Genomic DNA, 25487 nt, shown 5'->3' with positions numbered 1-25487 from the left:
TGACAAAGTTTGATGATTCTAAGCTTATACGTACCTGAGATATTCAAAAGTAGGTCACTGTGACCTATTTTTTGGTTGACATTTTCCGAAAACCCAAGATGCCTCAACTGACAAAGTTTGATGATTCTTAGCCAATAAGTGCCTGAGATACTTAAATATAGCATTAAAATGTCAAAAGTAGGTCACTGTGACCTACTTTTTGGTAGACATTCTCCGAAAACCCAAGATGCATCAACTGACAAAGTTTGATGATTTCAGGTCAATAAGTACCAGAGATACTTAATTATAGTCACAAAATGTCAAAAGTAGGTCATCATGACCTACTTTTTGGTCGTCACTCTTTGAAAACCCAAGATGCATCAACTCACAAAGTTTGATGATTCTAAGCCAATAAGTACCGGAGATACTTAAATAAAGCCATAAAATGTCAAAAGTAGGTCACTGGGACCTACTTTTAGGTCGTCACTCTCTGAAAACCAAATATGCATGGACTCACAAAGTTTGATGATCCTAAGCCAATAAATACCTAAGATACTTAAATATAGCCATAAAATGTCGAAAGTAGGTCATCGTGACCTACATTTTAGTCGACATTTTTCAAAGACCCATACTTGCCAACCTCCAGCATGTAAAAATCTGGTCATGACCAGATTTGGAAAGTAAAAAATCTGGTCATACCGCGTAATGACATTCACGACATATTTACCATGATTAAATTTTATACATAATTATACATATATACAGAGTATTTGTGTATTGAGAATTCTTTTATTGAAAAAGGCTTTAATTTACAATGACAAAAAATTCATACATAATTTGATTAAATTTACATGTTAAAAAAGAGAATTGAAGGTTTCATATTTCAGTATTGACCTGAAGTAAGTGTGCATTGTTTTAAAAAGCCTTTTCAGCTTCTGCTAAATTTGAAAGTACTGTATACCAATTTTAGTTTTGAAGTTATTTTTCCTCTCTCTTAATTAATTAACTACTGCAATATGTATACATACTGTATATTAAATGTGAAGTTAGGCCTACACTGTCTTCGATCACTTTATTTTATCTAGAATGAAAGTTTTTTTTTTCCAAGATTCCTTGATATGTACATAAATATTGTTTCTCCTTTTCTTGGTTCAATCAGAGACATGTGTTTGGTTTAATTTGTTCCTGATAACAATATAGTTCTATCGGAAGCCATTTTAATTGACTTCAAACATTGATTTGTCAAAACAACACCGAGTTAATTGTTTACACCTGCACTGATAATTCGGCATTGTTTACGTAGATCTAAGCTTGGGTTGTAACTGGAAGTTAAAAGTGCAACCTAATTTACGAACCAAATCCGGAAATCGGGAGATTTTCGGGTTGGTCGGCAAAAATCGGGTGAAAAGCATGACCCGCCGGATCATAAAAAATAATCGGGTTATGGGTTGAAAAATCGGGTGTGACCCGACGAAATCGGGTGAGTTGGCAACTATGAAGACCCAAGATGCATCTACTGACCAAGTTTGATGATCATAGGTCTGAAGGTAATCAAATTATGCATTTTAAACAATTTGAAAACAAAAGTCGGCAAAATTCAAAAAGTAGGTCACAGTGACCTACTTTTTCATAAATATGTTTTAAGGTCCCAAGATTAGTGAAGCAACATGAAAATTTGTATGTGTATAAAATTTGATCAGAATATCTTGAATAGTGATGCAGCTGAATTGCTTACATTAGTATGTATCAGCATATGAAGTTTGACACTAATTTCATTAAAGTACCTAATATCTATCTGCTTATGACCTTTGACACTAATTTAGGAAAAGTGAGGTCAATGTTAAAGCAAAGGTCAAGGTCAAAAATGTTGACGCAGTTGCATATCTCTCATCAATATGTATCAACATAGGAAGTTAGAAATATCAATAAATGATGTCTTTAATTAAAGACTGACTTGTACACAAGTTGATAAAAGTGAGGTCAAGGTCAAATAAAAGTCAAGATCAAAACTGACGATGCAGTTAAATTGCTTACATCAGTATATATAAGCATATGAAGTTTGACACTGCTTTAGGAAAAGTGAGGTCAAGGTCAAAGGAAAGGTCAAGGTCAAAAATGTTGATGCAGTTGCATATCTCTCATCAGTATGTATCAACATATGAAGTTTGATTAAAATATCTAGAAATGGTGTCTTTATTAAAACATAGGTAATCAAAGATTATGAAGCTCACCTCGACGAATGTTATCCGTGTAAGTTAAATGCAAATCTCACATCATATTTTCTTAATATTTAGTTTTTATCCCAACAACAATATTCTTGAAAGTTGTATTTAACCCCTTACATGGCATATACACATTTCTACACATGTAGCGTGAAAAACATGTACAGTGTGAACAAATATTCATAACTTTGTAATACTGTGGATATCAAGAACTTCAAATTCATTGGGATTGATCTGTTCCCAAAACTTTAACCCGGTCTCTTGTTTGGAAAATATAGGTCAGATCCAGCATCCGAAGCAAGTCTGGTAGTGTCCATCCCTAGATGCATCATCCATGCAAGTTTGGTTCAGGTAGGGCTTATAGTTAGTAGGGAATAAAAATGTAGGTCAGATCCAGCATCCGAAGCATGTCTGGTAGTGTCCATCTCTAGATGCATCATCCATGCAAGTTTGGTTCAGGCAGGGATTAAAGTTACTTGGGAATGAAAATATAGGTCAGATCCAGCATCAGAAGCAAGTCTGGTAGTGTCCATCCCTAGATGCATCATCCATGCAAGTTTGGTTCAGGTAAGGCTTATAGTTACTTGAGAATGAAAATGTAGGTCAGATCCAGCATCAGAAGCAAATCTGGTAGTGTCAATCTCTAGATGCATCATCCATGCAAGTTTGGTCCAAGTAGGGCTTAGAGTTCCTTAGGAATGAAAATGTAGGTCAGATCCAGCATCCAGCATCCGAAGCCTTAGGAATGGACCTGCTCCAAAAACTTTAAACTGGTCAATCATCTGAAAAATGTAGGTCAGATCCTGAGCATCCTATAAGCAAGTCTGGTAGTGTTCATCCCTAGATGCATCATCCATGCAAATTTGGTTTGGGTAGGGCTTATAGTTCCTTGGAAATGGACCTGCTCCAAAAACTTTAACCTGGTCACTCATCTGGAAAATGTAGGTCAGATCCAGCATCAGAAGCAAGTCTGGTAGTGTCCATCCTCAGATGCATCATCCATGCAAGTTTGGTCCAAGTAGGGCTTATAGTTCCTTAGGAATAAACCTATTCCAAAAACTTTAACCTGGTCACTCATCTGGAAAATGTAGGTCAGATCCAGCATCCAAAGTAAGTTTGGTAGTGTTCATCCCTAGATGCATCATTCGTGCAAGTTTGTATCAACATGTGAAGTTTGATAACACCATCTTGAATTGTATGTTTAATACTGAGCTAAACACTAATTTAAGAAAAGTGAGGTCAAGGTCAAAGGAAAGGTCAAGGTCTAAAAATGTTGATGCAGTTGCATAGCTCTCATCAATATCAATCAGCATATGAAGTTTGATGAAAATATCTTGGATTATCCAAGATATTTCAAAGAAACTGAGTTTCTTTGAAACTTAGCTTTGAACAGAGCTAAACGCAAAGTGTGAAGGAAGGACGGACGGAAGGACAGAAGGACGTAAGGATGGAAGACAGACATGACAAACACTATATGCCCCGGCCACATTCATGGCGGGGCATAAAAACTGAGCATATACAGACAAAATTAAAATTGGTGTTAAAGTTAAATGGATCAATGTCTTATGTTTTATCATTTTTGTAATATTAATATTTTAAATAATTGTGCAGATCAGAGGCAAAAGTACATTAATATTATCAGACGATTAATCAAGAAAAAATGAATAATTTTTACGAAAAAAATCATACAATTCAATAAATTAAAAAAAAGGGATCAATTATTTCATTTCCGAAAATAGATTTTAAATTTTGATAATAACTCTCTGCTTGACCATGAAATAATTATTTTCTTTATTTATTTTATCATTAATAAATTTATTTATTTATCAATTATATTATTTATTTATTCCTTTCCTGAAAAACTAAGGGATAAAACTTTCTTTTCTCTTTAAAGTAATCTTAAAGTAATCTTATTTTAGTTGACAAAACGAAAAAGAAACTCAGAATACCTCGGTAGTTTCTTCCTAAAGTAACGATTAAAAGCGAGGGTTTCCGAAGATACACGATAGACGCAAAACACAATAGAACCTGATAAACGATCTACACAATAAACGCAAAACACAATAAATGGAAAACATGATAGAAACTTGAATCTACACTACCTGAGGATGCTTCCGTATAACTATGACCAATCACGGTATTCCTTTCTGAGAAGATTTTTAAAGATTTTTCCTACATACTCCTATCTTAAACTTTGATACCCCACTGTGGCCCCACCCTATGCCCGGGGATCATGATTTGAACAAACTTGAATCTACACTACCTGAGGATGATTCCACATGAGTTTCATCTTTCCTGGCCCTGTGGTTCTTGAGAAGATTTTAAAATATTTTTCCTATATACTGTAGATTCCTTATTTTTCATGAGTACTTATTATTGTGAATGGGCTCTTCAAGGTCAAATCGCGAGAATAAAAATTCGCAAATGGACAGTTGGTCAAGAGATTTAACATAGATTTCAGCACCATAAAAATAAAGGCGAGTAAGTTTTTTTCTTGTGTGATGCTTCTCGCGAAATTACGCGATAATTAATTCCACGCATATATTTAGGAATCTACAGTACTGTCAACCAACATATTCATTATATTTTCATCATTATCAAGAAAAGCTTCTTCATTGTTAATTGTTTATTTATTTTTGTTTTGATTGGGAAAGGCCTTTTATGTTCTACCGTAATTTTCGGATTATAGGTCGGTACTTTTTTTCTCAGAGCCGCTGAGGTCGACCAATATACGATTTCGACCTTTCTAAGGCTCAAGTTTACGAAAAATGCCCCAAAATCAATAAAATTTACGTCAATTTCAAAGCAAATCTGTGCCACTTTCATAACTTTTTTCATTATTTTACGCAGAAAAATTAATGCCCCGGTAAACAATAAAATATTTATTCTATAGCTTTCTTACAAAATAAATTCCATTACATATCCGTTGATGACAAAGGAAAAAACTGTGCTTCATCAAAAAAAATAATTCCTCAGCGTGTTATCCATTGCCATCATGCGGTAGCCATCTTGTGAAGTTAGGCAGTCGCTACCGTTTACTAAAAGTAAAACCCCAACCATATCAAAATTTCAAATACGGAAAAAATTTCAAGGTTTTACCATTTATTAGTAGATAAATTGAAATAGTATTAATTTTATTTATTGTGACTGTCTTATATTTATTTAAGTGTAAAATGAGTGAAATAAATATTTGCCAGTCAATTCCTAAATTTATTTACCAAATAAACTGATAGTCATTACTATATATTTTTTTATTTTATTTAATTATAATACCGGTCAAACGAATTAGCGCTATTCAAAGATTGGCTTCTAACAGAATTTTAATTGTCTCGCAGGTAAAAGGATTTACACTGTGTGTACACGCAAAGGTTATAACACCTGTGTTGGTTTAATACCCGCAGGGCATGATTAGCAAATCCACGTGCCGTTATAGGGTATTAGTGTTACACATCATTGAACAAACAAAGCCATGAAATTCATAATGACGGTCAAATTGTGAATGTACCGGTACTCTCAATTAAATATATAATTAAACTTATAGCGTGGTAATATTATTTCAATTCTTTACTGTTGTTTTATATATACATTCAATGGTCGTTTGCGGGTTTTAGCGAATCCCTGAAGAACAAAACTGAAAATGGCGGACATCGAAGCGATTGTCGTCCACCGGTAAATAATGTCTGAATAAAATATATTAGGAATGTGTCCAAGTTGTTCTGAAATCAGACTGATTATTCTTTGTTCTCGGGTATTTCCCGAATTATAGCTGTAAAATAAGAACGTATTTACGTGTTATTTATGCCTCTGGTTTAACAACAGTATGAAACTACGGAGGCATTGAACAGGCAAGTTGGAGAAAAATAAGTAGTAACACAATTCAACGAAGTTTTAACTACATTTTTTTTAAAAACTTCATTTAAATGCTGTACTCATTAAAATACCTGTTTGTTTTCTTGATACGTTCATGTCACGGAATAACCCCGGTAATTCTAGAGGTTTACCTGTTCTGATACGTTGTATCTGCGTAAGAATCTTTAGAAAACGGGAAACAAAGCCTCGTCCTATATAGTAAGTTCGTCCTATCTTAGAATTTTTCAAAAATTAAGGCTGAAAATGAGCCTTTCGACCTATATACCCCATCGACCTATGACCCGAAAATTACGGTAATTTGTTGTTCTAGTTATTTTCTTCATCTTTTATGAGTGGTGAATCTGAGAACAGAGAAAAAAAGTAATAATTAACATGAATGAGCTTCTACATAGTTATTACTCACTGATGCTTGAAAAAATGACTTTAATTTCTTCACTGGTAGCTTTTCTTGAGTTATCCTCTGCTGTAACTGTGATTATGTAAGTTCTTCCTACTTCTAAACCTTCTGTCACAAGCACCCAGTTCTGGGAACTATTGCTTTTTTTGACCACATTGTAGGCTCCTCCTATAAGAAAAAAGAGAAATAAACCATTTAAAACTATAAAAAAAACTTCTGTTTTGGAACATGATTGTTGTGCTTTGAACATAATATGCAAAAGGATTCTGGAAATTTTTTTCTCAAAAACAAAATCTTTTCACTTAACAATTTTCATTTCATACATCTAAATTTGCTTCAAGGTTCTTAGAAGTTCTCAGAAAGGTCTTGCGCCATAAAAGTATTTCAAAATTACAAATTAAAATCAGAAGTCTCTGTCAAGATTGAAGCTCTACTGGTTTGTACTAATAGCAAAGGAAGAGAAAAGTACTTAAGCAGTTGGGAATTGAAACTTTACAACAGCAGTTAATAGATTAATGATCCTTGCATGCCACATTATATTATAATCAGACTAAAACTGTATTTGGAGTAGCAATTTGAGAGTATTCAACAGAAATTTCTATTTTTAGTAACCATGCAAGGCAATAATGTTCATCGAAGTCAAAAACTGATAAAGAGAATTGTGTACCTTAGTGTAGTCTACTTGTGTGCCAAGTTATATTGAAATCAGACCAAAACTGTAGGACTGGAGTAGCATTTTAAAAGAATTTCCCAGAAATTTATATTTTAAGCGACAATGCCAACACTGTTCATCGAAATAAAAAACTTATACATAGAATCATGTATCTTAGTGTAGTCTACTTGTGTGCCAAGTTATATTGAAATCAAACCAGAACTGTAGGAGACGTAGCATTTTGGAAAGAATTTCACAGAAATTTCTATTTTTGTAACCATGGTAACACGGTTTATCAAAATCAAAAACTGATATCGAGAATTATATACCTTAGTGTAGTCTACTTGTGTGCCAAGTTATATTGAAATCGGACCAAAACTGTAGGAGGAGTAGGATTTTGAAAGAATTTCACCGAAATTTCTATTTTGTAACAACGCCAACACCATTCATCGAAATCAAAAACCGATATATAGTATTATGTACCTTTATGTAGTCTACTTGTGTGCCAAGTTATACTGAAATCAGATCAAAACTGTAGGAGGTGTAGCATTTTGAAAGAATTCCTCAGAAATTCTTATTTTTAAAAATAATGCCAACACCGTTTATCAAAATCAAAAACCAATACTGTATACAGGGTTATTTTCGCTCCGTCTTATTTTCGCCCTTTCACACTTGCAAACAATTTTGTCCCATTTTAAATTCGCCAAATCATGATTTTCTTTAAGAAATTATACTGTATTCTTTGAATTCGCCCCGTTTTAAATTTGCCCAAATGAGAATAAAACGGGGGAAAAAATTTCCCAGTATACAGTAAACAGAATTATGTACCTTAGTGTAGTCTACTTGTGTGCCAAGTTGTATTGAAATCAGACCAAAACTGTAGGAGGAGTAGCATTTTGAAAGAATTTCACAGAAATTTCTATTTTTAGTAACAACACCAACACCGTTCATCGAAATCAAAAATAGATATACAGAATTATGTATCTTAGTGTAGTCTATCTGTGTGCCAAGTTATATTGAAATCAGACCAAAACCGTAGGAGTAGCATTTTGAAAAATTGTTTACAGACAGACAGACAACTGGATGCTGGACGCATTACTATCGCATAAGCTCTTCTGGTCTCTGACCAGTAGAGCTAAAAATTGAGACTCATTTTAACAGGTCAAGACCACTAAATTTTCTGAAGTCAGCATAAATTTGTATGTTAATTAGCTATCTGTCTACTTTACCCACTATGGAATGAGTCACAATGCATTATGGACTGCGTACTACAGTTGAAAATAAAGGGCAAATTGAATTGTTCTTTAGAAACTCATTTTCAATTTTTTTTATAGATTTATTAAAGAAATATTAAAAATGATGTATGATCTTTTATTTTATGCTGAACTTCACATTAACAAAATTTGCTTTGCGACTTAAACCATTGTTCAAAGAGACCTAGGTGCTATCGTGTTGATAAAGCATTGAAATTTTTTTTTCATGCAATATACATGTAAATATACGATATACGTGTAAATAGTTTTAGACAGCAGTAAAAGCTGGTGCACAATTATTATTTAACCACTCGATATTATCAACATGTTTTATGTACACACTGTACATGCAAATGTCAAAGCATATGTACAATATTTGAAGCAACTATAAATAATCTAAAACAACTCCAATATTAAATGTGAGCACGGAGCAGTGTCTTTGGAATAGAATCTTTCAATTTTGTTCTTATAAAGTGAAAAAGAAGCGCTACGGATTTTCAGTGTATCTCAACGTCGATAGAAATTCACGCTTTACATACTCCTGTTTTGATTATATAATTTGCTTCTGTAGACATGTGTTTGTAGAAGAATCCCAAGCCCCTCTGTGTCTCTGAGACATTAATTGCTTAATATTCAGCTTCGGTAAAATCATGGATAAATCTTCTTGATTCTGCGTAAATGTTCAACCATTTATTGATGTTGAAATCTAACAAATCTTTAACATTTTGTAAAAAAAAAAAAAGAATAGCTGAACTACAATGATCACCTCTGGTAATATACACAGCTGTTGTCAATGCTTTTATCTAGTCATGATCATACATGCCAACTTTTGAAAATTCTCATGGGGGATTTTGCGCGTGACGACATTTTTCATAGCTTTAAATTTGTGACATTTTGTCGTGAAATTAAATGATTATGACATAATCCTTTTTTTTAATTTATAATATAATTAATATCACTTACTAATACTACTAAAGGATAAAAATAACACAAAAATAAGGTTTTTCTTTCCAAATTGGAAATATTTTTGCTCAAATAGGTGCCTCTCTCCCTAAAGAAGGGATAATTAGTTACATATGTAAACTTTTTTTACCAGCTAGGACACATAATTTGGTAAAAAATTGAAAATTGTACAACTTTTGATACTGTAAAGTACTGTTTCTGGGAACATTTATGAGATTTTTATATTTTAATTAATTAGAAATTCTAATCAGATTTTAAATTTAAAGAAATTTTGAGAAATTGCAATGCATTTATTTTTTATTCAAAGAAATAAATCATCGGTTTTGAAGAATTAAATCATCAATTTTCTAACATAAAGATACCACCTATCCCAAAGAAATTGATTTTTTTACAGTCTTGAACTTTGGCAGGCTTGATGGTGCTATGTGGGTATTTCTTAGTCACATATGCATAAAATATTATAATTACTTTTGGGAGAAGGGAGGGAAAAGAAATTCTAATTGACATAGACTTTATTGTTTCACCAGGATTTTTTTCATATTATTTTAACTGGCAAACTTTACAATATTTTTTCATTATAGGTAGATAAAGTCAGCAGCTATGCTTTGTAGTTTTCTACTTTCGTTTTCAAATAACGATCTCCTTGGATTCCGATTTTATGGTTTGGTTATTATTTAGTTGTCTTTAATTTATGTTTTCAATAAAATGACAAACAATTATCCCTTTAATCTATGTGTTTCACCTTGCATACCCCTTAAAACTGAAAAGATAATCCCCTAATTAATTGCCCCATGCTATAAGCTACCTACACCTGGACGACTCCGTGCGTTCAAGCGTGAAGTGATTTCCTGTGGCTAATTAACCATGTTAACACCTAAATAAACAATGAAACTTATCTGTGTGCATTGAATAAACAAGTCTGATATTGTTATCCCAATTGACAAAATTCAGCGGTATAGGGAAACTTATAAAATCGGAAATTTTGGGTGAATTTTTACAAATCGGGAAACTAGGTCAATTTTTCTCTCCCGATCGGGAAGGCGGGATAAAAGGGTAAAATCAGGAGAATCCCGCCTAAATCGGGAAAGTTGGCATGTATGCATGATGAAATTTTAGAAAGAAATTCCAGGAACTTTTGGATCAACCCACATATCAAAATGAGCTTAATATTTAAAGTATAGATGTTGTAAATGCATGCGGGGGCTGGGTTGTTGTTGGAGGGGGGGTGGGGGATAATTTTATTGAACAGTGTATTTTTGCAGTTTGAAAGACAAATGCAACAAATCTAGAAAAAAAACTATTCATTTGTACTGGCAGGTGTAAATAGGTTTATTGACAATTATGATTCCATACTGTTCCATATAGCAAAACTTTTAAAGAATTCAAAGGGACCTGTATATGAAATTACTTCGCTAATATCCGTAATTCGTTATAATTGTATAAGAAATTCATTAAATTCATTAAATTTATATAGCTCGAGATCCAAGATGACTTCGCTATATCTGTAAATTCGCAATATCTGTGTTCGTACTAAATGAGTTTTGCTGTATGAATCATGTGCATTGCAGACAAGCAAAAACAAAATTTTCTCTCTTTTTCTTTCTCTCCAATAATAAAATGGATGTTTCTGCATGTCCATATTTATACAATGATCAACATACAAAGTAAACATCACATCCCATTCCTGCCCCTCCTTGCTAGACACATGCAAACACATGCACTTCTAATTTGGTAACCGATGTACATATGCTGAACATGCATATCAAAAGCTTTGAATGGACATATGGTCAATCTTTGGTAATCACCAGAAGTCTCTGTCGAGACTGAAGCTCTACTGGTTTGTACTTATAGCAAAGGAAGAGAAAAGTACTTAAGCAGTTGGGAATTGAAACTTCACAACAGCAATAAATAGAAATGATCCTTGATAAAGTCTCTTAATTTTCTTAGTGTAGTCTACTTGTGTGCCAAGTTATATTGAAATCAGTCCAAAACTGTAGGAGGAGAAGCATTTTGAAACAATTTTACAGAAATTTCTATTTTTAGTAACCACGGCAACACCGTTCATCGAAATCAAAAACCAATAAACAGAATTATGTATCTTAGTGTAGTCTACTTGTGTGCTAAGTTATATTGAAATCAGACCGAAACTGTAGTAGGAGTAGCATTTTGAAACAATTTCACAGAAATTTCTATTTTTAGTAACCACGGCAACACCGTTTATCGAAATCAATATCCAATACACAGAATTATGTATCTTAGTGTAGTCTACTTGTTTGCCAAGTTATATTGAAATCAGACCAAAACTGTAAGAGGAGTACCATTTTGAAAGAAATTTCACAGAAATTTCTATTTTTAGTTACCATGGCAAGACCGTTTATCGAAATCCAAAACCGATAAAGAGAATTATGTATCTTAGTGTAGTCTACTTGTGTGCCAAGTTATATTGAAATCAGACCAAAACTGTAGGAGGAGTAGCATTTTGAAAATTGTTTACAGACAGATGGACAGACAGACAGAGGGATAGACAGACGGACGCCAGACGCATTACTATCGCATAAGCTCTTCTGGTCTCTGACCAGTAGAGCTAAAAAATGTTATTGGTTAGAAATTTATTGAGACTGATTTATTTAAAAAAATGTCAATCAAAATTAAATGAATGTTTTATTACATGTAATTAAGTACAATGCATTAGATAAAAGTCAGAGTTAAAAAAAAAACAAGAGGCCCACGGGCCACATCGCTCACCTGAGCACTGTGGCCAGCATAAAAGCAGAAATTAGTTTATTATTGAAGAGTTTAAACCCAAAAAGAGTCCCAACCATTCCTTAAAGGGGAGAGGGTATGATTTGAACAAACTTGAATCTACACTACCTGAGGATGCTTCCAAATAAATATGAGCAATCATGGCTTTGTTATTCTTGAGAAGAAGATTTTTAAAGAATTTTCCTATATATTTTTATGTAGAACTTTGGTCGGCCATTGTGGCCCCACCCAACCCCCGGGGGTCATAATTTGAACAAACTTGAATCTACACTACCTGAGGATGCTTCCATATAAATATGAGCAATCAAGGCTTTGTTATTCTTGAGAAGAAGAATTTTAAAGAATTTTCCTATATATTTCTATGTAAAATTTTGGTCGGTCATTGTGGCCCTGCCCTACCCCCGGGGGTCATGATTTGAACAAATTTGAATCTACACTACCTGATGATGCTTCCATATACATATGAGCAATCATGGCTTTGTTATTCTTGAGAAGAAGATTTTTAAAGAATTTTCTTATATATCTCTATGTAAAACTTTGGTCGGCCATTGTGGCCCCACCCAACCCCAAGGGTCATGATTTGAATAAACTTAAATCTACACTACCTGAGGATGATTCCACATGAGTTTCATCTTTCCTGGCCCAGTGGTTCTTGAGAAGAAGATTTTTTAAAAATGCCATTAACTTTTCACTAATTCATTATTATCTCCCCTTGGAAGAGGGTATGGCCCTTCATTTGAACAAACTTGAATCCCCTTCACCTAAGGATACTTTGTTGCAAGTTTGGTTGAAAATGGCCCAGTAGTTCTTGAGAAGAAGATGAAAATGTGAAAAGTTTACAGACAGACGGACACCATTGTGGCCCCGCCCTACCCCCAGGGGTCATGATTTGAACAAACTTGAATCTACACTACCTGAGGATGCTTCCATATAAATATGATCAATTATGGCTTTGCTATTCTTGAGAAGAAGATTTTTAAAGAATTTTCCTATATATTTCTATGTAATACTTTGGTTGGTCATTGTGGCCCCGCCCTATCCCCGGGGTCATGATTTGAACAAATTTGAATCTATACTACCTGAGGATGCTTCCACATGAGTTTCATCTTTCCTGGCCAAGTGGTTCTGGAGAAGAAGATTTTTAAAGGATACCATTAATTTTTCATTAATTCATAATTATCTCCCCTTGAAAGAGGGCTTGGCCCTTCATTTGAAGAAACTTGAATCCGCATTACCCAAGGATGCTTTGTGGCGAGTTTCGTTAAAATTGGCCCAGTGGTTCTTGAGAAGAAGTCAAAAATGTGAAAAGTTTACAGACAGACGGACTACAGACAAAATGTGATCAGAAAAGCTCACTTGAGCTTTCAGCTCAGGTGAGCTAAAAATGTATCCCAACATATGGCATGCCTTAGGAAGATTGTGTTAAAATTTAAAGCATCTGCGATGAGTAGTTGCTGGCTGAGAACACTGCGACGAAAATTTGTGACAGACGGACAGACAGCTACACAGATGGACAGACACACAAGGGTAAAACAGTACATACCCTGCTCTCCTTTGAAGCGGGGGTAGAAAGAAACATTTAGATTTAGTTATGTCTGTATAAGCCATAAATTTGGTCTCATTGTCATAATTCTCAATATTTTGAAATTAGTGGTTCCAACATTGGTAACATGTATATATTTTGATTAATTTATTGTTTGTGCTAAATGCATTCAAAATTTTTTTTTATATTTGTTTTAGATCATACTGTTTTATTACATATTACATTGTCTTCAATGTCTGTATAAGCCATAAATTTGGTCTCATTGTCATAATTCTCAATATTTTGAAATTAGTGGTTCCAACATTGGTAACATGTACAGACCCTAAACCGTGCTACTACACCACTTGAACGGTATGGTTCGGTACGCTTTGTGCACGGAACGGTACGCTTTGTGAACAGAACGGTTCGTTTTGAGAACGGTACGGTAAGCTTTGTGCACGGAACGGTTCGCTTTGTGCACGGAACGGTACACTTTGTGGATGGTACGTTTCGTTTCTTGCACGGAACGGTTCGTTTTGTGAACGGTACGCTTTGAGAAACGGTATGCAAATGAAGTGGGCGGAGCTGTTAGCTTTAATTCTTGATTGGCTGCTAAAAATTTATTCATTTTAAATGACTTTTGACGTACTTAATGCATGTATATAATTATATTTCAGCTATTAAGAAATCAATTTCTCGGTTTCAATTTAAACATTTTACACTACAGCGGTGATGGAGGAAAAATGAAAAAAAAAATGAAAGGAAGAAAAAACATCATCCCACCAATGTCTTTGGCATTATGTATAGTCTAGATATGTATTAATATATATAGAATTCGTAAATATTTCCGTATTTAATTTTTACGAATGCTGACCCTTCATTTGAAAAAGGAAAAAAAAAGAAATGAAATATTTTTTCACTTTAAAATAAAGTTGTAACATAATTAAAAGGAATTAATATATACTGGGTATATACTTGTTCTATACATATAACGCTATGCTCATATGAAAACTATTTTTAATTGATTGATCTATAGAAATAAATATGACTATTCCTGCTTCATTTTATTCCTAGTAATTAGATATGTAAATTGTTTTTTTTTTAATTGTAGATCTATCGCTGAAACGTTTGCCTCAGAAGAGAAATATCAGTAAATAAATAAATACAAAAATCAGCAGCAGACACACGAAATTAATACAATAACTTCCGAGCTCTTTCTCGTAACAAAAAACATTCTTTTCACAGACAAGTATTTATGTTTTCAATAATCCTTTCAGTGTATTAAGTAATTATCTTTAGAAGTTTTTCTTTATCTTATTAAGTTATTCTATTCTTGTAAAGTCTGTAAAAACAATGTCGTGAGAGAGAAAGAGAGAGAGAGAAGAGAGAGAGAGAGAGAGAGAGAGATGCAAACCCTTAATACATGTACATTATCTGTAAAAAAAAACAAAACTTGTATTTATTCTCATTCTTCATTTTATTTACATCGCCAAAGTCACAATTAATCAGTCTATGATGCTATTTAATCAACCCATTTACAACTATTGTGCAATGAATAATCCGTTCTCTGTACATGCATGCTGCCGCATGAAATCCTCGTGCATCACCTGTCAATCAAAATGGCATGACGCTAGGTGACCCTGAAAGTCTGTTTACGCAGGAAGAATTTCTCCTGTGAACTGAAACATTCTTTTGGTCAGTTCATACTTCACACCTGTCTAAAAAAAAATATTGGGTCACAACCGGAGAGACGGGGGGGGGGGGGGGGGGGGCTGTGTTTAACACACCTTTCGAATTATTTAGTTCTGACCACATCAAGTGTATTAAATCACTCAACAGACATCCAGCAAACTCATCTTCCAGGTTTCACCACAACACTGATTACAAATTTACTTCCTAAATTATCCCTTTTCAGACAAAAATAAATAAGCATGTATCCCTGAATTATAATTTTCTTTTTTTACAAAAGCACAATTTAAAGCCACATAAATTCGCATAAGTATCGCCTTCTAGAGGGGGGGGGTAACAAACATAATATGGCTTGAAAGAGGATTGATATATTTTTTTTATTTCATTTTATTTAGTAAATAATTTTTTTTTCAGACACTAATAAAAATGTTTCCTGTAGATTATGATTTTTTAATTACAACAACGTACCATTTTGCAGACTTTTAAAGAACTTATAACCAGCTAGTTCGTATTGCTTTCTAGAAAGGGGATGGGTGTACAGTGTAACAAACCTTATAATATCTTCATTTTTTCGCAAACTGTTTTTTTTCCCTCATTTTTCATAAGATGTATTTCAGAATGAAGTAATATTTATACTGCAGTTTGCACATTTTATTTGCAAGAAATTCGGCTGGCGATTTTTGTATGCAGCGTGAAAGTTGGTCACAGTTTTATTAGTAAGATTATTATCTCTGTCTGTTCAGTAGAATTCTTCATGACCACATGTAATATTTTAAGCCATATTTTACATGATTACAGATTTTCAGTGCAAGTACAACTGCTCCAATGATTCGCCTAATAGTAAGAATCTTAACAGAATTAATGTGAGAGTCTAATACGGATCTTTTTTAAATTTGACAGTTTATATATGTTTTAAAATTCTTACAAAACTAGAGGTACTGTGAGCGATGAGCTCACTAAATGATTATAACTCCATGTTTTCCTGTGGCCGGGAAATTTGACAAAAAGTTTATATATGTTTTAAAATTTTCACAAAATAATTCATTAGTAAATATCACGCATGTGATATGTCCTACATGTACATATGAATGCATACTTACAACAAAAATGATCTTGTATCCGATAAGATTTAAATTAATGATTTAAATGAGCAGAATTAAAATCAAAAGTAGAGACAACCAGGGAATTAATTCATGAAAGCATGTTCTATCTTAGTGGTATTATAGTCTATTGAACTTTTTTTTATGTCAAATACAATTATAGGATTATGAAACATGAATTAATGTACATGTGCACATTTAAGGCGGTTTTTTTTTCCCTGGGCACGAGCACAATTATATTGAATTTTCGGGCATCTTATAATATTAGTTTAAATATCTGTATTGTTAAATTACGAATATTTTAATACAGCTAATATTTCAAAAGGAAATTGATTTAATTTGCTAAAACTTATAGTATGAAAACGAAAGACTTCAAAGATGCCGACATTGTTCGAGGTCCACAGTGCCCCGTACGTCTTTTGCGGGAAAAACTCGTGGCCTGTACTGTACCTTTGACCACAAACACAACCGGTTGATTTAATTTATAGCAAATAAGGAATCGTCTCACACTCTGTCTAGTTGTTTTGCAGTTGTAGTTTGCTTCGAGTAGTTTCCTTATTTTTACAGTTGAAGATCCAGACGCATGATACTTGATAATGGTGTTTCGAACAGGCAGACAGAGCCTCCGTCCTCCTTTCACAGGCGCCGTAGCGAGAAATAAACCAAAATGACTTATTTGGTCATTATACGATTCAAAAATCTTTGGGGGCGTGGTTTGCATAATTAACCAAAGAACGGTACGGTTTGTTTCTTGCACGGAACGGTACGCTTTGTGGACGGTACGGTATGCTTTGTGCACGGAACGGTTCGCTTTGTGGACGGTATGGTACGCTTTCTGCACGGAACGGTACGGTTTGTTTCTGAGGTGTAGTAGCACGGTTTAGGGTCTGTATATATTTTGATTAATTTATTGTTTGTGCTAAATGCATTCAAAAATTTTTTTATATTTGTTTTAGATCATACTGTTTTATTACATATTACATTGTCTTCAATGCAAAAATAAAATAATGCATGTTACATTTCGATGCAAATTGCAATAATCCAAAAATTAGGTTATTAGATTTTGCATTATTACATTTTGTGCTGATCTTGATGCAAAATGTAATAATGCAAAATGTAATAATCCCACTTTATTACATTTCACATTGTTGTTACATTTTGCACTGTAACAGTGCTGTCTAATCCATCTAAACTTGTCTAATATTTTTTAAATTCAAATGTTTGAAAGATTTTTCCTACATACTCCATGTATATCTTTGATCTTCCATTGTGGACCCACCCTACCCCTGTGGTCATTGATTTGAACAAATTTGAATCTACAACACCTGAGGATGCTTCCACATAGATATGGCCAATCATAGGTTTGCTGTTCTTGAGAAAATGATTTTTGAAGATTTTTCCCGTATTCCTATGAACCAGTAAAATTGATTGTCCATTGTGGCCCTGGGCCACCCCACCCTACCCCTGGGGGGTCATGATTTGGACAAACTTGTATCTACAAAGGACCTTTTCTGGCTACTAATTTTGTCTCCATAGCACCTAAAAATTCTCTGTAAGTCGCCATACTGGCAACCAGTTGAAATTAAGTCGGAGATCATCAAATTCCGAAACTATACATTATTTCTATTTTTTTTTGAATTGTTATGATTGCAAAAGACCCCCTCCCCTTCCTGGGACTAAATGACCCAATGATTTCGTCAATTTAGATTGGTATTAAAGAAAAATTTACCTGGCAACTAAAAATTTGCATTCAATGGTTACTGTTTTTTTTTATCAGGAGCCAGCCAGCTGGCACCTTAATTTTGGAGGTCAAGTTTGATTGAAATTGGCCCAGTAGTTCTAAAGAAGAAGATGAAATTGTGAAAAGTTTAAGACAACGCCAATGACAATAACGACAATGGATAAATTTTGATCAGAAAAGCTCCCTTGGGCCTTTGGCTCAAATGAGCAGGTTTTGTCAAAGGTAATACACATTTGTAATTTAAATGTAAGCCCTATCTTTTCTCTTGAAAAGTTATGTCCAATTTAAAGTTATGTTAAAATTCTTAAAAAGTAGGTCAAACTTAAAGGTCAAGGGGTAAAAATTCATGGTAAGTTTGAAAAGGTCTTGTCACAGGTAATGTACATAGGAAATATGAAAGCCTTATCAATTCTCATTCAAAAGTTATAACCATGGTTAAAATTTTTGCGACAGACATAAAACCATTGTTTATTGTAGTGTTGTCACGATGATCGATTTATAATCGATGATCGGTTGGAAAGGCTGTCGATTTTAGACAATCGATTGGAGATTTTAACAATCGATTAATCGGTATATTTCAGCACATATCTTTTTACAGTTTTCTCACTTTTATTTCAAAAACAGGCTCTTGTTATCAAATTATATATCTTTCAAGAGTTGTCCTTTACTATTTTAAACTACATGTACTTAAAATCTGTTTAAAATAAATCATAAGATAATGATATGTGTATTTCTAAACTGAAGAAACTAAACTACTTGTATAAATGAAATATATTAGTTTTCAGTATTTGGGGAAATTCACGGACACCTGTCATTTCATACGGAACTCAAGGATTTGCAATATTAAATGTCTTATAACAGCTTAAAAAATTAATTCCATATACATAATGTACATTTTAGATGATCATGTAAAACCTGATCTGTCAAAGCTTACTTTTCCCAGGCCAAGTAATTCCTAATCATGCAAAAATCTGTATTACTGAAATTGTTAATCAAACTGCATATATGCTGTTTTTAGCATTTCAATTTTTACAATGCACCTTTACTTACATTATTTAAAAATAAAATTCTAAATTTTATGAAATCTAATGCCTATTTAATGCAAAGGGTTACCGATTCGATTATTGGCCGATGATCAGTTGGTTAGGGTCAACCGATGCTACCGATTAATCGATTCTGATTTTCAACCGATTTGACAACACTGGTTTATTGTATTAAATGAGATTCAATATCCCCTTGCATTCGCAAAAGTAGAGGACTATAAAGTTTCTAATTTTTTGTTTTCACCCTGGGGCGAATGGTGGATGTTCTAGGGTAAAACACCCTTGGCTTGATGACCCTGGAATTCTATATCTATTTTACTATGATGAGAAATCACCTTTGGCTATATGATCCTGGCTTTATACATTATACAGATTTTTAGATCACTGCTGTTGAAAAATATCTTTGGTACATGTATATTGAAATTTGAATGAAATATACTTCCTTAGCTTCACTTGTATACAATAGATATAAAGGCTCTTGATGAAATATAATTGTTTTAAAATTGACAGATTGAATACCTGATATTTTCATATTCACAGTGTTGACTGGACTGACAGAACTCCATGATATGTTAAAACCGTTTTTCTCTGGAAGTTGATCTACATACACAATTGGACGACTGAGGGCTGCAAATATATATACAACATACGTTACACAGAATACCGACTTTGCATGCATAAATACAAACTAAGATGAAAGAAAAAGTGAGCAAGCTCACATACCCCACACTCCCAAAACTCAAAGTGCTGAGAATCCCCGAAAAATAAAGGAATCTGAGAATTTCCCTGTAATATGCACATCTACACATTGTGTCCTAAATATCTGCAAAATTTGATGAAATTCTGTGCAGCAGTTTATGAGGAGTTGCATTGACAAACTGTTCATCGCTATATTCAAGATATCCCCAAAAATCTAAGTTGAAAAGTGCCAAAATACCCCCCAAAAATAAAGGAATCTGAGAATTTCCAGGTAATATGCACATCTAAACATTGTGTCCTAAATATCTGCAAAGTTTGATGAAATTCTGTGCAGTGGTTTAAAAGGAGTTGTGCTGACAAACTGCTCATCTCTATATTTAAGGTATGGCCAAAAATCTAAGTTGAAAAGTGCCAAAATTCCCGGGAAAAATTAAGGAATTGGAATTTCCTGGTAATATGCACATCTACACACTGTGTCCTAAATATCTGCAAAGTTTGACGAAATTCTGTGCAAAGATTTATGAGGAGTTGCGCTGACAAAAAAAAAGGACTGACGGACTGACTGACACTCTGACGGACGGGTCAAAACATTATACCTCATGCACCCTGTTGCATGGGGTATAATGATACTCTTACTCCTGCAAATGATCAAAAGCAAGTGTTGTGAACTAGTATATTCAGATGACCAGGTTCCATTGATTCTGATTTGTCGGTTACTAAGTCACAGGTACTTGGGTACGGGGCACCCCCCACCCGAGGTTCCCTTCGCATCCGAGTACATATGCGAAACTTTGCAGAAAGAACAAGTATACCTTGGTAACTAATATGCAAGAGAAAAATTAACTGTACAAAAGTGCGGCCACGTTCGTTTTTAAGAAAAACTGTAGTTGAAAATACTTCATTTTTTTATAGATGTGACTTTTCCTCCTCATTAAAATCTATACTTTTAAAGAAATTAAATGTTGAAGTCTGAATCTGAATGTGTTATTATCTAATCTATACTTTTACAGAAATTTATTGTTTAAATCTGTATCTGAATGTTATGAAAACCACATAAACTTCTTCTTCGTAAAATTTATCAGGGGACATTGCATGGAAATCAATGACACAAAACATTAAAAACATGACGTCACAATGAGCCGGCATATGTTGAATAACCAAGTTCTTCAGTCTTGCATAATTATAACATAATAATATGATAAATTTTCAATCAATATATGCAGTGAAAAACAGTCGAACGACATAAGAATACATTTATACATGTGCCTCTTATTAAAATGAGCGTCTCCTTCATATTGGACGTGATATTGACTTTATGTTCAAGAAAAAGATTTTTTAGCATTTTATTGAAAATTATCATGCAGCTTTTCTAAAGTATGATTTAGATTATATATTTATCATGCTGAATGTTGACATCAGTGCTTTCAAGACAGGTTTAAATTAAACATTCAATTCAAAGGCGGATCCAGGGCCGTTGCGTCGAGCCCCCCCAAATCCACCGTTTGATTTTGTAAAACAAGCTTAAGCATGTAATTAATTATTTTTTTGTTACTAGCATTAAACACAAACTTATCAGTAGATCTACACGTATGGTATGAGATATTCCGAAATACTATTTTACCGCCATGGCAATGTATTTTAAAATTCCTGCAAGGTGACGATTGGTTTTCTAAATCAAAGGAGGGGGGCACATATTATAGCAGATGTTCGTTCCCCGGACCCTACCAGGAATGTGCTCCCAACCCCCATGGGGCTTCAACGCAGCTCCAGACACCCTGTCCTCTATACCACCCCATCGTCTCAAGCCACGGTCCACTTTCCGCATATAGCTCTCTCCTACAATGGGAGAGGATCGTACATTTTGACCGTGGTTTGCGACGATGTACCACCCCCTCCCCCGTTATTAAATTCCTGAATCCGCAACTGTACTCTATAAGGAGTTTAGATAATAAAATAATATTATTTTGACAAATTTTGTATGGCTAAAGTTGTGAGTGTTTTCGGAAATTTCTATGTAATTTTAAAAAGAAACATGATGCAATCAATTATTTATTTGTGTCTGAATAAAGATTAACAGTTCCCAATAGCAATTAACATTTTTCTTTACACAGACAAGTGAAGGCAATTTTAACATATATGAATCTGCTGTATATTTAAGAAAAAAAAAACAATTGCATAATTTTTTGACAAGAGACATGCTTTTCCCCTTCCGCTGCATACAATTGATGTGTCTAGTTCGATTAGGACTTTTTCAGAAATTAATTAAGTCATTTAAAAGACACTAAATTGCTTTTCAAAATTATCTGTGTTAAAACGAATGTATCAGACAAAACATTGTTGGGATTTAAAAGAATTTCAACAAGATTGCCCATCAAATAATACATTAATTATGTCATAGGATATAAATATTGATACAAATGACATTCATAAGGTCTGGGAAGGTGGGGAGGGGTGTCCAGTCCATATCACCATAGTGAAAATGGTGGTACACATCAGATCTAAATTTTAAAGATGTTAACTTCCGTCTGTGATGATGATTCGTTCCGCAAAAATATGAAAAGTATTTGAAGAACAAATGACGTAAAACATTGCGAAGGCCCCAGAAAGTTAGTGTTTCCAAAGGAAGTGTGACAGGATTGGAACTGAAATTATTTTAATTGTCACTGAAATCTTTTAAATATCTATAAACATTTACATTTAGGAGGTATTGTAAAGCATAATCAATATTAAAAATGTTTATGTTTTAGCAGTTTTTGTCTCAGTAGATGTATAGTCACGTAAATGACGTAATACGTCATGTCAGCTGTTTGTGAGGTATATTTTAAAAGAATTTTTCTTTAAAACAACTTTCAAGAAAAAAAACTTATTTTGTTAGAAACCCAATCTCGCTTTCTAATGGTAATCCTGGAATGACAAACCTAAAACCCCAGTCACATTTCCAAAAACGACCATCGGCCGACGGGTTTTTAGGCAAAAATGGGATTCTTCGAGCGACAATCTTCAGCTAATCGGCCGTTGTCTGGCTCGATTTTGACCTCTTTTTTCATCGGCCGACTAACTTTTTGTCCATCGGGCCAAGTTATAATTTTTTCTGCGTCGGTGGCCGATTTCTATGGTTCAAACAGTCGTTGAGAAGTCCTTCGAGCAACCCTCGATCATCGTCCGACCACCGCTAGACAGTTTTTATGTCTGTCGTCGGTCGCTCGACATTTAGGTTTTGGGTTTTTCTAAATTTGTTGTCCGAGGGGCACCGATGGAAGACCGGAAATCGACCGAGGGTCGACTGGTTTATCCGGCAATTTTGATAAATCGCCTGATGGACAGCGGACCTTATACTGATTACTTTTAGCATCTACCGCCTATCGGTCGAAAAGCAACGGCCAAGCGGACGACGTCATGCTGCAAACTTTTTTTTTTTTATCAAAAGTTGAAGCGATGGTAACTTGGTTGCAAATGATTATTCAGCAATTGCGTTTGAGGCTTCTGATGATGCGCATAAGACAAAATCTACTGCTTCTGGCCCTGCTGAATCTTGTAGAGGAAGATGCCCGAGGGAGAAGAAATCGACGTTCATATTGGGTAAGACCCTGGATTCAGAGGCGTCCAATGTTTGGGCAATATGAAAAACTCATGCATGAGCTAATGGATGAGGCGCATGGTGATTTTAAGCACTATTTGAGGATGCCACCTAATATGTTTATGGAGCTTCTTCATAGAGTCTCCCCAAGGATAACAAAAAAGTGGCGAAGGCAACCACTAGAACCCAGACTAAAGTTAGCCATAACACTCCGCTTTTTGGCAACTGGATGCAGTTATGCTGCATTGGAATTTGACTTTCGTGTGGCCCATAATACAATATCTCTTTTTGTACCCGAGGTATGATTATATTTTGAAATAATCTAATTCTAAAACAATTGTATTACTTTTTCATTTTCCTTCAAGTTCATTTGCCAGATTATATATTTTGTTTTGTAGGTTTGTAAGGCTTTGGTAGATGAGTTTGCATCGGAGGTTTTAGCAATACCAAACACACCAGATGAATGGAACGACGTATCTATGAAGTTTGGTTCCCGATGGAACTTTCACCATGCATGTGGTGCCATTGATGGCAAGCACATAGCTATCAAGCAGCCACCAAAGTCAGGGACAATGTTCTACAAGTAAAATTGATGCAAAGCATCAAATCGGCCGCAAACAATAATTTACATTAAAAAAAATCTTTCACAATATTTAAAAGCGTCCATGCAATATCACGTCAAGATATTCAAAGGTGGAATAGTTGGATCAGTTTTATTTCAGACTTTTCGTGTCTTTTCAGCAAAATTAATAATTAACAAGAGGCCCAGGGGCCACAGCGCTCACCTGAGCACATCGGCTAGGAAAAAGCACATATCAGATCAGAACTGAAAGTTTACTGAGGTGATGGTGGGGGGAGGGGGGGGCTTGAATTTTAACCTCCCAGGCGTTCATGATTTGAACTAGAATCAACTACCTTAAATTCATATAAATATCACTAATCATGGCTTTGAAGTACTTGAAAAGAAGATTTTAAATATATTGGAATATATCCCTATGTAAAACTTGTCGGCCATTTTGGCCCCGCCCTAGAGCCAGGGGTCATGAAACAAACCTGTAATTTCACATGAGTTTTATCTTTCCTGTCTCAATGGTTCTTGAGAAGAAGATTTTTAAAGATTTTTCCTATATCTTCCTGTGTATTGGGTCGGCCAAAAACGTGAATCTACACTACCTCAGCCACATGAGTTTTATCTTTCCTGGCCCAGTGGTTCATATATTCCTATGTAAAACTTGGGTCGGCCATTGTGGCCCCACCCTAGCCTGGGGGTCAAGATTTGAACAAACTTGAGTCTACACTACCTGAGGATGATTCCACATGAGTTTTACCTTTCCTAACCCAGTGGTTCTTGGGAAGAAGATTTTTAAAGATTTTTCCTATATATTCCTATATAAAACTTGGGTCGGGAAGAAGATTTTTAAAGATTTTTCCATTTTGGCCCCGCCCTAGCCCCGGGGCTCATGATTTGAACAAACTTGAATTTACACTACCTCAGGATGATTCCACATGAGTTTCATCTTTCCTGGCCCAGTGGTTCTGGAGAAGAAGATTTTTAAAGATTTTTCCTATATATTCCCATGTAAAACTTGGGTCGGCCATTTTGGCCCCACCCTTGCCCCAGGGGTCATCATTTGAACAAACTCCTACACTACCTGAGGATGATTCCACATGAGTTTCATCTTTCCTGGCCCAGTGGTTCTTGAGAACAAGAAAAATATATTCCTATGTAAAACTGGGTTGTCCATTTTGGCCCCACCCTTGCCCCGGGGGTCATGATTTGAGAATCTATACCTCAGGATGATTCCACATGAGTTTCATCTTTCCTGGCCCAGTGGTTCTTGAGAAGAAGATTTTTAAAGATTTTTCCTATATATTCCTATGTAAAACTACAAACTTGAAAAAAAATTCCACATGAGTTTTATCTTTCCTGGCCCAGTTTCTGGAGAAGAAGATTTTTAAAGATTTTTCCTATATATTCCTATGTAAAACTTGGGTCGGCCATTTTGGCCCCGCCCTT

At 34.5% G+C, this 25487-nt stretch overlaps 1 protein-coding gene across 1 annotated transcript in view; it reads right to left on the bottom strand.

The window, feature by feature from the left end:
- LOC134261983 (neuroglian-like) overlaps window positions 1–25487 on the bottom strand; it is a gene marked incomplete at its 5' end in the record, with an annotated part of 183150 nt that overhangs the window by 89031 nt on the left and 68632 nt on the right. Inside the window, 2 exons of the mRNA XM_062744366.1 lie at window positions 6475–6636; window positions 19714–19821. Of these exons, the coding sequence (XP_062600350.1) occupies window positions 6475–6636; window positions 19714–19821 (270 nt within the window). The remainder of the gene's footprint in view (window positions 1–6474; window positions 6637–19713; window positions 19822–25487) is intronic.

The sequence above is a fragment of the Saccostrea cucullata genome, unplaced genomic scaffold (assembly GCF_032062105.1).
Source record: "Saccostrea cucullata isolate Sc308-1 unplaced genomic scaffold, CSIRO_AGI_Scuc_v1 ctg916, whole genome shotgun sequence".
Taxonomy (NCBI): domain Eukaryota; kingdom Metazoa; phylum Mollusca; class Bivalvia; order Ostreida; family Ostreidae; genus Saccostrea; species Saccostrea cuccullata.
The sequence above is the reverse complement of the archived record's forward strand: the minus strand, read 5'-3'. Positions and strand labels throughout refer to the sequence as shown.